The sequence below is a fragment of the Aplysia californica genome, unplaced genomic scaffold (assembly GCF_000002075.1).
Source record: "Aplysia californica isolate F4 #8 unplaced genomic scaffold, AplCal3.0 scaffold00468, whole genome shotgun sequence".
NCBI lineage: Eukaryota > Metazoa > Mollusca > Gastropoda > Aplysiida > Aplysiidae > Aplysia > Aplysia californica.
The window spans coordinates 495,919-509,816 of NW_004797738.1; the positions used below are offsets into that span (position 1 = coordinate 495,919).

General features: G+C 39.9%; 2 protein-coding genes across 2 annotated transcripts in view; both read right to left on the reverse strand.

Moving 5' to 3' along the window:
- Window positions 1-12,709, reverse strand: part of LOC106012708 (apolipoprotein D) — a gene marked incomplete at its 5' end in the record, with an annotated part of 26,058 nt that extends 13,349 nt beyond the window's left edge. Inside the window, 1 exon segment of the mRNA XM_013086446.1 lies at window positions 12,573-12,709.
- LOC101845122 (apolipoprotein D-like) overlaps window positions 7,301-13,898 on the reverse strand; it is a 9,346-nt gene continuing 2,748 nt past the window's right edge. Inside the window, exons 3-5 of the mRNA XM_013086445.2 lie at window positions 10,742-10,839; window positions 8,960-9,061; window positions 7,301-7,582 (exon numbers count right to left, since the gene is read on the reverse strand). Of these exons, the coding sequence (XP_012941899.1) occupies window positions 7,437-7,582; window positions 8,960-9,061; window positions 10,742-10,839 (346 nt within the window). The 3' untranslated portion in view covers window positions 7,301-7,436. The remainder of the gene's footprint in view (window positions 7,583-8,959; window positions 9,062-10,741; window positions 10,840-13,898) is intronic.

Below are 13,898 nucleotides of genomic sequence, written 5' to 3' on the forward strand. Positions count from 1 at the left end.
CAGACAGACAGACAGACAGACAGACAGACAGACAGACAGGCAGACAGACAGACAGACAGACAGAGAAAGGGAGAGAGAGAGTGTGAGAGAGAGAGAAAGGAAGAGATAGAGGAGGCCAGAAAGCACTGCAGAGGGAGGGTGGTGAGAGTGACAGGGAGAGTGTCGTCGAAAGCGCCAAGAGTAGGCTACCTTAGGCGTACTTAATGTATTCATGGGTCAAAGTCAAAGGTTCAGCAAATCGTAGCCCGGTTTACGCCCTGCGTGTAGTCGCATGTGTCTAACATATAGATCTAGATCAAGATAAACAATCATGGAAGTATTGAAAGTAGATTTCCCCTGCAGTGGATTTAGTGCGCACGCCGAACTGCGCCGAATGATAGTTTGTGTTCAGTGTGTAGATCTAGATCTATGTAAGTATTTTTCCTCTTCTTAACTTTCCTAATAGTTCTTCATTATATTCCGTCTGTAGATCGGGTGCTTTTACTTGTGGGTATAAAAGGTGCTCAGCGCAGCATTTTACAAAATCGAACAAAAAAGTTCCGGCGTAGCCGAGTGGAAAGCAATGTCCCATAATTTGTAAGACATCTTGGTGAAACCAGGCGATCGTGAAAATAATTTTAAATCGAAATTTTTTCCCAACGGTTTGACAATTTTTATCATTTTTCTTTTTCTACACCTTTTATCTCCATTTTAAAACACATTTGTGTGTTGATTTTTCTGAAAAATGATTACTGAAGGCACAAAAAATGTAAATTTTCAGTTCCAGAGACTCTCAAACTTTCTAAGTCACCAACAAACTTAGACTCTCATTTCCTAGTTAATTTTACCACTGGAACCAGGTGACTCAATCTCCTTCAATTGCGAATATTTCGGCCTTTATTAGTTAAATGGATATTTTTTGTTTTCATCAAAGGAGCAAATGAAAAAGCTTTAATATGATACAAATAAATCCACATTCGTTTTGACACATTTTAACTTGAAAGCGCCCAATTGCATGACCATTCCAACGGGAAATCTTAACGAGGAGGGAAATGAAAAGGAAAAGGTTATTCTAAGGAAAGGCAAAAAAATAAACAAGAAGATCGAATAGAAACATGGAATGCTGAAAGAAAACTAAACGACTAGCACTAAAATACAGGGAAAGCTAGCTTTGGTGGCAATCGAATGATTTTCGCGTATGACTCATACGAGAATAAAGATTTTGAGAAAACGTTAGAGAGAGAGCTGAGAATGAAAGTGGGTATATTTTGAATCTAATCGATCGATCTAAGTTTCAGGAAAAAAAATAAAATTAGAGCCTGGAAACAGACTAAAATTACCAGCATTTGAACGTGCAGTTAATATCATGAATTCTGAAAATGGCTTGACGCACCTTTTCCCGATCAAAAATCAAGATAGATAGTTCAAATGCCGCATGAAAGTTCAAATATTTTTTTAAAAATTCAAGTTATTTCAACAAAGACATTTCAAACTCAACACAGTTGAAAATATAAGCAAATGCCAGCTGCGATATAATCAGAGGCGTCTCGTGGTTTGTGAAACTGACCGGCTATGATTCATATTGATATCCTCTCCCCCCCCCCCCCAACTCTACCTCAACCCCCAACCCCCTTTATCTTCTTCTACCTCTACCCTCGCAGACACATACACACAGAGACATATTTTTTTACCTGTATCTTTGCTCTCCCCCCTTTTTCCACAAAACAACACACACACACACACACACACACACACACACACACACACACACACACACACACACACACACACACACACACACACACACACACACACACAAACACACAAATACACGAAGAGCCATTCGGAACATGGTCCCCTTCTACTAAAAATTCTTATGTACATAATGGTAATCATAACTAGCTGATTTATAGTCGTCTGAAGAAACATAGAACCAAACTGATGCCACACCACTGACGCTGTCCCAAGCAGACCAAATCTAGGTCGAATCCGAAACAATAGGTCTACAATACACGTAACACCTATGCATTGAATAAAGCAAGCACACTAAAATGTCCAAATGCAATTCTCAGTGCACTGTTTTAAGCGAGAAACTATGTCAAATGCTAATTTCAGAACACAGAGTCGGACTGGGGTGAGAACGAGAAGGGGAAAAAGGGAGGTGGGAGGGGCGGTGGGGTCCAAACTGACAGCTAAGTGCCGTTCGCAAGTCAGCCCTCGACTGTCACCTCCTTTAAAATTCTTGTTATATTAAAGGACTGTCCAAACCACTAACTGGCCGGGGGTACTTTTTGGGGCCAAATAAAGCTGTAACAGGAAGTAAGCGGTGAACAGAACACCAAACAGAACCTTCAGTGTCTCAAAATCCAACAATAAAGATTTGAGCCATTATGACAGTACACGTTTGTGTTAACGACAGTGACTAGAGAAAGGTTTAATGATAAATATTACTGATGAAGTTATCAGATGTACTGTTCAATACAGTCTCGTTCGTTGTAAGTAATAGAAGAGCCAAATTGGCAAGAAAGGTGATCTTCATGGGGGCTCCTTCCACTATGAGGGCAATTGTTCAATTCGCAGGGCTGGGTGACGTCACCGCTGGGTGCCCGATACGAAAGCTCGCATCGTCGTGACCTCTGCTGGTAACAACAATTTTGTGAGCAAGAGGGATAAACTGAAATTTTGGAACCAGTTTCTGAGGTGCAACAACACATTGACGAGCCCTTGATGTCTCTTTGAGCGTATTTTTATAGAGAAAGTGTTATAATGTTGATAAATTATTATTAATTTGGATTTACTCGAAACTGAATAAGAACTTTTGTCGGAAGCCAATCTCTTGTCCACTACAGCTGATTAAAAGTGACCGGCTCCGGTGGTCTTTCCCAGTTAACGAACCGCGTCTGGATATAATCATAGGAAAGCTTAAATGGAAACACTAGGGAAATCGAATTCCTCATTTGTCAGTTCTAAAGCCAGTAGTTCAATTTCAGCGAATCGAAAATTATATGAAGGTGCGAAGTGACCATTATCTCTTAGTCAAGTTAAAGGTCCACTCTGTCTCTTAGCAACATAATAAGCTGTTCATTGTTTGAGTCTCGGCTGTCTAGATATACATCTAGCCTTAATCTTGTTTTGTTAGACCCAGCTGTTTGAAGCAATCGATCGTTTGTAACACGTCTCACTGGAAAACCACAGCGGCATGTGACGTATGCCTTACGAAAAATATAGTCAGTGTCAAGGATAAACAGAAAAAAATACGAAGGCTTTATGCGAGGTAATGATTGCATAATTCTTGCTAATCAATTGCAAATCAACTAAAGCACTGCATACAGCACCGTGCGCCAAGCGATCGGAACTGAACGTAATGTGTTAAAAAAGACAAAAACGGGGTTGGAAAGGACTTGGGAAAGTAGCCACAGAAATAAGAGATGGGCTGATTCCAATAGTCGAAAGCCATCCAGATTAGACTCTAGACAATATAAACACAGTAGATCTTTGAATAGACCGGTCAGACGAACCTCACATGGTCGGTCAAATGTTGCAGTTTCTTTAAACATACGCAATGTATACAGACAGAGAGTGAGTGTGTGTGTGTGTTTGTGTGTGTGTGTGTGTGTGTGTGTGTGTGTATGTGTGTGTGTGTGTGAGTGTGTGTGTGTGTGTGTGTGAGAGAGAGAGAGAGAGAGAGAAAGAGAGAGAGAGAGAGAGAGAGAGAGAAACAGACAGACAGAGACAGAGACAGAGAGAGACAGAGAGAGACACAGAGAGAGTGGGGTCAGTATACATTTTTTTACACCGGAGCCCATAAAATCGAAAAAAATATTGTTCACTTAAGAATTGTCACAAAGGTTTACGTGGGCATCGTTTGAAATTTCAGAAAGTACCTTTTGATTTTTCAGGTTTGATAGATTTTTCCTGTAGATCGTAACTCTCAGCCAGATGTTTTCACTCTGCCATAAGCCATTTCATATTTTACCGGGAGCTACTTCCGTTCAGTTTGTGCTTCGTCGCGTGTGTGACAGACAGCTGTTTCTACCATTTCCAGATTTAGAATATCGATATCCAACTCTGTTTGGATGTGTGTTTCGCAATGTCTAAGGATAGTTTAGGCCAAACATTATTGTATTGACTTTTTCTAGATACGTTTGGTGTAGTCATGTCCCCAACACTTTGAGTTTATTTAAACCCACAAAATGTTTACTTCGTTGTGCTGACTTTTTCCACATTTGGCGCGTATTTGGTGCGTGGTTTTTTTTTCATAGATCAAGACTCTCTCTCTCTCTCTCTCTCTCTCTCTCTCTCTCTCTCTCTCTCTCTCTCTCTCTCTCTCTCTCTCTCTATCTCTCTCTCTCTCACTCTCTCTTTACAAAGCTGCTTCTACTCATCCAGATCTAGAATCTCGATATCAAACTCTGTTTGGATGTGGGCTTCGCAGTGTCGAAGGGTACTTCAGGTCAAACATCATTGTATTGAATTTTTGTAGAAGATATCTATCTGGGTGTAGTGATGTCCCCCACACGTTAAGTTCGTTTGAACCAACAAAATGTTCACTTCGTTGTATTGACATTTACCGAATTCGGAGCGAATTTAATGCGTAGCGTCTCGATCTTGATCACTATATATAATATCTTTGGGAATTTTTATTGAATTTTTGTATTTTGGCTCTACACCTTTCATGCCCCTTAAAGAACACATTTTTGTGTGGATTTTACTGAAAAACGTTGATTACAGGAATAAAAGATGTAATTTTTAAGTTTCCATGCACTCTCAAGCTAAGGAAATAACAAAACTTTGGGACCATTTTCTCACTAATTTTGTCCTCTGAAACCAGGCCACCCCTACCTCCTTCAATCGCCAGTATCTCAAACTGTACCCGTGAAAAATGAATATTTTTTCATCAAAAGCAAGGCAAATGGACAGCCTTTAAGATGATACCAATAACTTCATATGCCCAAAAATTGACGAGCGCCTGATTCCACCACGACGTGTCTCATTTTATATTGGGATTTCCTGTTACTGTTATATCACCGTTCGTTGAACGGGTCTGTATCTTGTGAAGATGATGGAATACAGACACACTCAACGCTGTATAACGAGAAAACGGGAAATACCAGATAAACACAGTATTATTATAGCGTTATAGCAAAGTCCTGCTGGAAGCACCAAATACCATGCAATGTTATGGCAGCCGCTCTTTGTCGTCTATAAAAACTGCGCCCAAAAAGAAGAGTAAAAAAGGTCTCTAAATCTTGCTGTAGTCGAGAGTACGCGCAACCTTTTTCCGTTGCTCTTTGATTATGAATTAAGTAAAGTAGGCCTAATACAATACTTGAGTGGACCGGGATTACGTTAGAGTACATTGGTGTATTTCACCAAATGACTCATGACCTTTGGGTAGTTTTGGTGGCGATGTTTTATATCAAAGCAACATTTTTCTCTGTTTTAGCGACACCATAGCATATAAGCACGGATGGTTCGTCCATAGAGCACGGTCATGCAGTGTCGCCCTAAATTTTTTAACGTTGTATTGCATAAAGCACCCACAAACAGCAAATAAAAGAAGCCAGCAACAAGCACTAGCCAAATATTTTATGAATACAAGGTCCTCACTGGTACCTTAACGGCCATTTCTATGTCTATAGTGCCGTAAAACATCTACTGTGTCATGCCAAAGTCCACGCGCTTTAACTAAACATAATAAACTGTTCAGAAGTGGTTATCTGACCTATTAATCGCTATTTGGGCTAACCTAAGCAATGACGACACTCGTAGCAAATTTAGCGGTACATTAATACTAATAAGATTAATAATAAATGTGCTCCTGCCGAATGATGCAGAAACCAAAAACTAGGCCGAAACATTGCCCTCAGCTGACAATCTAAAAATAAACGCAATCTCAGACGTACACTATTCTATGCCTATAATGTGAGCCCCGGAGCAATTCAGAGGAGTGCTCAAGTGAATTACAATTGGTTCATTGTCTTGCCACTATCTTTAAATTTAGGTCTTGCCCTGACTATGTGACCGTGAACTTGAGGGAGGGGAACGTGGTATAGTTTGGTCACCGTCTGTTGAGGTTTGCCTTTGAATGGTGCGTAGTGGAGTGGTGAAAGTGTTATTGTTTGAGTGTTCACTTCCAATGCAGGATGGGTGAAATTGATTTTTTTTTAAGCATTAGGTCCTCACCTGCTCAAAGATATTAAAATTATACACCACTCCTTTAACTTTTCCCTTGACTAACTTCAACCTGCGTTATCTCTATTGTGCACGCCCACTTTTTAGGCCCACGAGCGGCATTTGCATAGAAGATAACTGTAGTTTCTTAATCTATCACTTTCTATATCGTGTATTTTCTGCTTGCTTGGCAAACATTGCGCTATTATTGTTCTATTTGTGGTTTAATTCGAGGAGGGAGACAAATGAATAATATACTTAGTGAGGCATGGACATTTTTTGTTGTTGGTCAAATGATACTCTTGAGTGGAACCCCTTGACCAATTCACAGGTAATTTGAACTTTGTTGGTCCGGATCTGTTTCATCAGCGGACATTCGTACAGTATTTTTAAAAAAGTCTTACACGCGGTAGGGTGATAGACAATGATTTATCCTAATCGTGAAATTGCCAGTTGTAATCATTCGTTGAAATACATGATAACAACTTGCTAATTTCACTCGTAGGGAAATCATGATCTACCATCATAATTCATATAACACATTCTTAATATCATATTATGCGCTATTTGGGGTGTGTGTATTTGTGTGTGTGTGTGTGTGTGTGTGTGTGTGTGTGTGTGTGTGTGTGTGTGTGTGTGTGTGTGTGTGACCGTATATGTGTGTATGTGTGTACCATTATATATCCTACGCATATATCATGCTATGTCATCAATTTCAGACTATTTCTGCTCCCCCCCCTCACCCCCCCCCACCCCGACCCCCTGAGCTCAGCCTCCAGTTCCGGAACCCACAAACTCATGATGACGAGTTCGATGACCTCACCGCTACGTTACCTAAGCACGTTTTTTTTTTCTTTCTTTGATTTGTGTTTGTTTTATTTTATTAACATAGAAAATTATTATAGATCTATGACTAATATCAACACAACTGTACAGACCGGCGTAGTGTACACTCAACAGAAATGCCTCCCCCTTCGGATACCAAACTTAGATTCCAGCGTGCGACAGCGAAGCTACTCCACAGAAGTTGATAATATCCCGACATGTAGAGAGAGTGCTTTTTAATAACCTACATACGCTCTGCAAGGGGTCTAGAGGCGGAAGTAAATAAGTAAATAAGACAACAGTTGTTAAGAACGTAAACACATTTCTTGTGCACTGATTCTAATTTATTGTTCTGTGCAAAGCTGTACAGATATAACTCGCAACACTACCGTTAGGTGTCTATTATTCTGTACAGAGTTGGCAAACGTTATTAAAATTTGAGTTTTTTGTTTGTTTTGTTATTTACGACTCCGTGACGGGCAGTTGGTCTGGCGAGTTTCTTGAAAATCTGAGACATCAATTCCGAAAGAGGTCAAGGTGCTCTTCAGGTCGTCAATATTGGCTGGCACCGTACCTTGTCCCCTGGTCAGAATCCAGGCAGTCTCTGTGGGAGGGGGAGGAACGGTAAAAGTAAAGTTTGACCAGCGTTCTAAAAAAATTTTGAAAGGTGTTTCGTACGGAACGTATAGCGACTCAAACATACCCAAGGAGAGTGAAGACTTCAAATTGGGCGTACTAGATCAAGTGTGTTCCGAAATAGTGAGGGTTGGAGAGGGAGGGGGGACGGGGGCGGTTTAGTTTACTTTCATCGAAAGATCGTCTAGATCATTGTCGATGGACATTTCTTTAAATGTCAAAATTAACAGGAATGTAATGGAAGGCAAAGAAACCAAGTGACGTTGTGTTAAAAAGTACATTCATTGGACTGTCCCTTTAATATAAACTGAATTGATGGGTAGTTTGAAAAGACCAACCTACGCCTATTTATTCACAAGGTTAAATTCTTTTAGTACAGGAACTGTAAAGTATACTATTCAATCCTCTTTTTTTGTCCTCCCACCCCCTTCCCCCTTCCCCCTACGTCTGTGGTTTAGCGGAAAGGCGCTTTGCCTCCGCCTGCAGAAGATGTGATTTCGATTCCCGAGTGGTGATTTTTTCTTATACATCCAGTACCTCCTTCTGTCTGCTGGGATAATGTATCACTCAGAGCCCTCTTTGGCCCTAATAGTAGGATCGAATCAGACTGCCTGCTGAAGGATCAAATCAGTGTAGACAGGGGTTTACTAAATCCACAATACACAGTGACTGTTGTGACTGTTGCATCTTTTTGGCTATCAACGCATGTTTCAGGGGTGCTAACTGGCTACAAGCAAAATTCCTGAACCATTCGGACCTCAATACAGCTTGCATGTGAGTACTCCAAATTTACGGAGCATTTTGTCTACTGAAACTAACATCAAGACTATTGCTTGGATAAAAAAAGCATTACGATATAAAAAAAAGATGAAAATATAAATAACGTAGGGCTATAAGCAGGAGAATAATCATTATCATCAAGTACCAGATATGTGACAGATATCGGCGATCATGTTTGAGCCGTCATTCCTTTGCTTTGGTGCTCTCAATAAAGCTATTCCTGATCCTTGCCCGTCACCCACCTGTTTAGGCTCTCTAAGGAAATGCGCTTGGTTTACCATTCTACGGATTTCAAAAAGGTCTTGCTATGGGGCTCAAACATCACTTTTGAATCGCAAACTTCGAATTTAGAATATAGCGACAGGCCTTTTAAAGTTTGGTATCGTTCTCCTTTGTGCAGTATAGGTTTCTTTGCAACAAAATAACCCCAGAAATTGTCAGGATTGTTTACACAATGAAGAAGCATAATGACTGTTTCTGGTTCTAAGACCAGTGTAATCATATAAGAAAATCCGGACAATTATAGATTCTGGGTTTTCTCAGTACCTGTGACATCTTTACTTACGCATGTTGATGATTCCGAAGAGCTCTTGGCAGGAGAAGACAACTGAATAACTGTCGTAGTCCGTGTCCACAACCAAGTAGTTGGCATCTGCGCCCTCGTCGTCTACACAGAAATAAGAAACAAATAAACTGAATGCATTAAAATGTTTCTTTTTATTTTGTTTGTTATCTTTCTGTTATAATTTGTTTGTTTGTTTGCGTACAGGGAACAGGGGAGCTCATTGACACAATTGTGGAGATGCAGTATGACAGACAGACAGACAGACAGATAAACAGACAGACCGACAGACAAACAGACAGACGCAAAATCGGGACAGAAATGAAGTAGGACTAACCAATAGCTTCCCTCAACCTTTAGGGCTTTCAAATGGATAAATAACTGCACATATCAGTCTGTTACATTTCTGACTGATAAGCGCATTTGAAAAAATCTGGCGCGGTGCCTCTATGCTGACTGGTTCAGCAAAATCAAAGGAAGCTATCTGAGGGCGACCACCTGGAGCTTCTGTCCTGGCCATGCAGGTGTAAGAGGGAATGAGCGAGCAGATCAACTGGCAGGTAGCTCTGGAGTAACGTAAAGCGTCCTTTCACACTGGATCCTCCTACTGTGATTGTACCTGCATGTGACAATCTGGTGGGCAACAGCGAAGACTGCTTCAACACAATGGAGATATTGAAAAGGAAAGGAAAAAAGCCATGTGAACCCCAGCAACCTTCTTAACCCAAGCAGACGCATCAGCAATCATTTAGTGATGTAAACGATCGGTATGAATTTCTAAGACGGACGCTGTTGATGAGCGGCGAGGAATTGTGAATATTAATATAATCCATCTCGAAAGAACCCAGTTTTGGAACCAAGCAATCAAGTAAGTTACCCCAACCACTCGCCTATTTCTATTGATCACAGTGAGGAAATATAGGTCGCATTGACAAGCATAATGCATACTTAAATTAGTTTTGGGGTTTCAGAAACATCCGTAAAATGTCACTCCAATACGAGTACAGGTAATTTTACAGATACAGTCAACATTGTCCAGGACAGTCATTCATTGTTGAGGATAAAAAAGGTTATCTTACATAGGTGGAGGTCTTGAACAGTGTCATCATAATGTAGAAAGAAAGCGAATGGAAAACGGAAAGTTGTATAGTTTGTACGTTTGATAGTCTTGGACAGATGGCCGTTAGAGCAAGTTCGATGGTACGCTACCATGCAACGCTCTGTTCTTGTGCTCAGGTTCTCGTGTTTTGTTCTAAGACACACCTCTTTTTATATTTTATTTTGTTTGTTATCTTGTCTGTTATTTGTTTGTTTGTTTGTTTAGTTGTGTACAGAGAAACACATTGACACAAAGGCACAACGTCTTGTCTACCCTTCACCCCCTCCCTCCCTCAACCCCTCTCGCTCTATCTCACTCCCCTTCACTTGCTACTACAAACCCCTGTTTTATTTCTTTTTCCTTAAAAAAATACATGCATGTGTTTCACGTCCTCTTTGACACAATTTAGATTATTTAGGAGGTAGGCTTCCGACCCTGACGCCAGTGCCAACCTGGGCTGAAAGAAATTTAAAAAATACATTCCCTGCACAGAGACCGAATTACTCGATGCCAACACCTTTTTCAACATTGTTTTTATCTTTGGGGTGAGAAGAAGAAGAAGAAGAAGAAGAAGAAGAAGAAGAAGAAGAAGAAGAACAAGAAGAACAAGAACAAGAACAAGAAGAACAAGAACAAGAACAAGAACAAGAAGAACAAGAAGAAAAACAAAAAGAAGAAGTAGTTACCTCCGAAGAAGGACACCCTCAGTCTTGCAGGCTCTGCAGGGTCCGGGGCCACGGCCTGACCCTCAATACTCACCGGGAACACGAACAAAATTCCGAAGCTGAGGATAAAAAAGAATTAATTTGTGTTGGCAGAAGTGTTTTGCCATCACCAACACAATCTTATCTATTTAAGAGACATACTGATTCGACCCAGCTTACCAAGGACAACCTGAGCTAAGAGGAATTCGGAATAAGAGCAGACAGACGCGGGTATCCGATTGAAGAAGAAGAAGAAGAAGAAGAAGAAGAAGAAGAAGAAGAAGAAGAAGAAGAAGAAGAAGAAGAAGAAGAAGAAGAAGAAGAAGAAGAAGAAGAAGAAGAAGAAGAAGAAGAAGAAGAAGAAGAAGAAGAAGAAGAAGAAGAAGAAGAAGAAGAAGAAGAAGAAGAAGAAGAAGAAAAAAAAGAAGAAGAAGAAGAAGAAGAAGAGGAATGATAACGATAATAATGATACTAATAATAATAATAATACTACTACTACTACTACTACTACTAATAATAATAATAATAATAATAATAATAATAATAATAATAATAATAAAAATATCAATAATAATAATAATAATAATAATATTAACTGTAATTGTAATAACTATAATAAATGTGATATAATATTTTCAGCATCTTGTTCTCAGCAATAATACAAGATGTGTTCCAGAGATCCCCATCTGGCGTTGATATCAGGGACAGACTGAGCCGTAAAGTCTTTAACTTTAGTAGGTTGCGGGCAGAAGGAAAACAATATTGAATGTTGCATGTCTGTGGACTGCTATTTATTAATGATTGTGCATTACCTGCTCATGAAGAATCCAGCAAAGGAAAACGGTGTTAATTGTTTTTCAAATGCATGTGAGACATTTTAACTTATAATAAACGCAGTAAAGACAGACATTATATTCTGGCCTGTCCCTGGTGATATGCAGACCCTCCTTTCTAAAATCAAAATACATTTTTAAATATACTGAACTATGTTGATAGCCTTAAACATCCTTTGGGGAACTAAGAACAAGGGTTTGGGACTGCTGTGGCATTCGCTCAGAGACAAATTTGGAAGTCGGCTCTGCGATAGTCCTCCTAACTTTGTTGTATGGTGCCGAGACCTGGAAGGTGTACCAAAGCCATGCGAAGAAGCTAAATCACTTCCATTTGAAAAGCTTTTACAGAATTCTTGGCATCAAATGGCATGATACAATACCAGACAAAGGGCAAATCTGTTTTCTAAGCTCAAAAGGACTCAACTTTGCAGGCCCTACCATGTCGTAAGAATGTCTAATTCCAGGATACCAAAGGCAGTATTCTATTCTGAACTGTCCCAGGGAAAGCGTAAGGTTGGTGCACCAAAAAACACTGCAAAGACACCCTGAAAATGTCCCTGAAGGACTTCAACCTAAGTATTTCAACATGGGACAGCATAACTCCTGACAGACTAAGCTGGAGAGGAGCAGGCACAGTGGGCAGCAAATGAGGCTTCACAAATAAAAACGATGAAACCAAGAGAGAAGCCCCGCAAGCAGCGCATATCCATCAGTGGAGTGGACCTTTAAAAGTTCAAAACGTTCCTCTGCCAGAATTTGGTCTCATCGCCAACAGCAAAACCCAAGTCATCTTATCCTTTAATCCCTCTATTTCGCTTGAGAAATACTCTCCTCGTTTTTATCACCATACATTTATGGACACGTTGTTATATTAATACTTATACCATCTATCTATCTATCTATCTATCTATCTATCTATCTATCTATCTATCTATCTATCTAACTAAATATCTACGCTAGGATAATATGTAAGTACTCACAATATGAACTCGAGCACTCCTTCGTTTCTGACACTGATGATATCATCACCAGCTTCGCCATAATGGGCAGTGACACATATGCTGCCCAGCTCATAGAAAGTCGGAAAACGTTCCAGCTCGAACCAAGCTCCAGTATACTGCGAACGGAAAATAAAATGAAAATAAATGATAGCGCGTAACATCTTACCCTGCAAATACAGCTAGACTCATAATTTATTTAATCAATTGGTCTTTCTGGGCGTACAGACCAGAAGGCCAAGAAAGCACGATACAAGCTGCAAAAACATTTTTTGCTGCACTACAACCCTCTAGCAAAGCATATTATGTCTATTAAATTCTCCATACCCACCCTATTCAAGGGTCAAATTTCAACTTTCTAGCTATTTCCTTAGTCATCATGGAAAAAACATATTTGAGCGCCCCTCGTAATTATCGATGTGATTTGTGTCCTTGTGTATACTACAAAAGAAATAAAATCAAAACTAAACATTGAGGGAAAGGAAAAGCAAAAGTGTGGCACTGCCATAGAGATCTCGTGTAACATCTTTGATAAGACTGCATAGGCCTCATTTGAACGGGGAAAATGGTTTGCATTAAAAATCAAAATGAAACCAAGATGGGCTGAAAGTACGTCTTATATTTGGTCGCTTTTAACCCACATTTCGGGGGTTTCCAGAACTCTTGACCTACACCAAATGTGGGCATTGCCTTATCTATAGGAGAAGTTTGGTTTCGTTGGTGTGTATATTTGTTTGGTTTTTGAGAAAACTCCCCTGGTGATTTAAAGAAACTGAACAAGGGGCAAAACTTTACCTTCCATTTTCTCAAAACAGCATTTCCGGGATAGCCCTCTTGTGCTTAAAAGCGACCATTTTACCCCTAACGCAATAATACTTTTGTCGTTTATTTGCTGAACCGGTGGAGAACATTTTGTTTTCTTTGGTGAAATGAAGACGTCTTAATTTATAAAACGTTTTTAAGAAATGAGACAACATATAAATTCAAAACTTGAAAATGTTAACAAAAGCACGCAGACTAACAGACAAATTGAAAGATAAACAAGACACTGGCACTCTATTAACTTAGTTGATGTCAAGCTGAACTTTTGAGCGGACAGTCCTGGCTCGAATCCCAGGCAGGGCGTTCATGGACTCTTGTTGTCACTTTGTAAAATTGTCATAGTTTTCTTATTCCATTTAATTTGACTGGATCTAGGCCTTATTGGAGACGGACGTTAAATATACTTTAAGTTTTGCCCCTTGAATAGCCTAATATTGTGTGTGTGTGTGTGTGTGTGTGTGTGTGTGTGTGTGTGTGTGTGTGTGT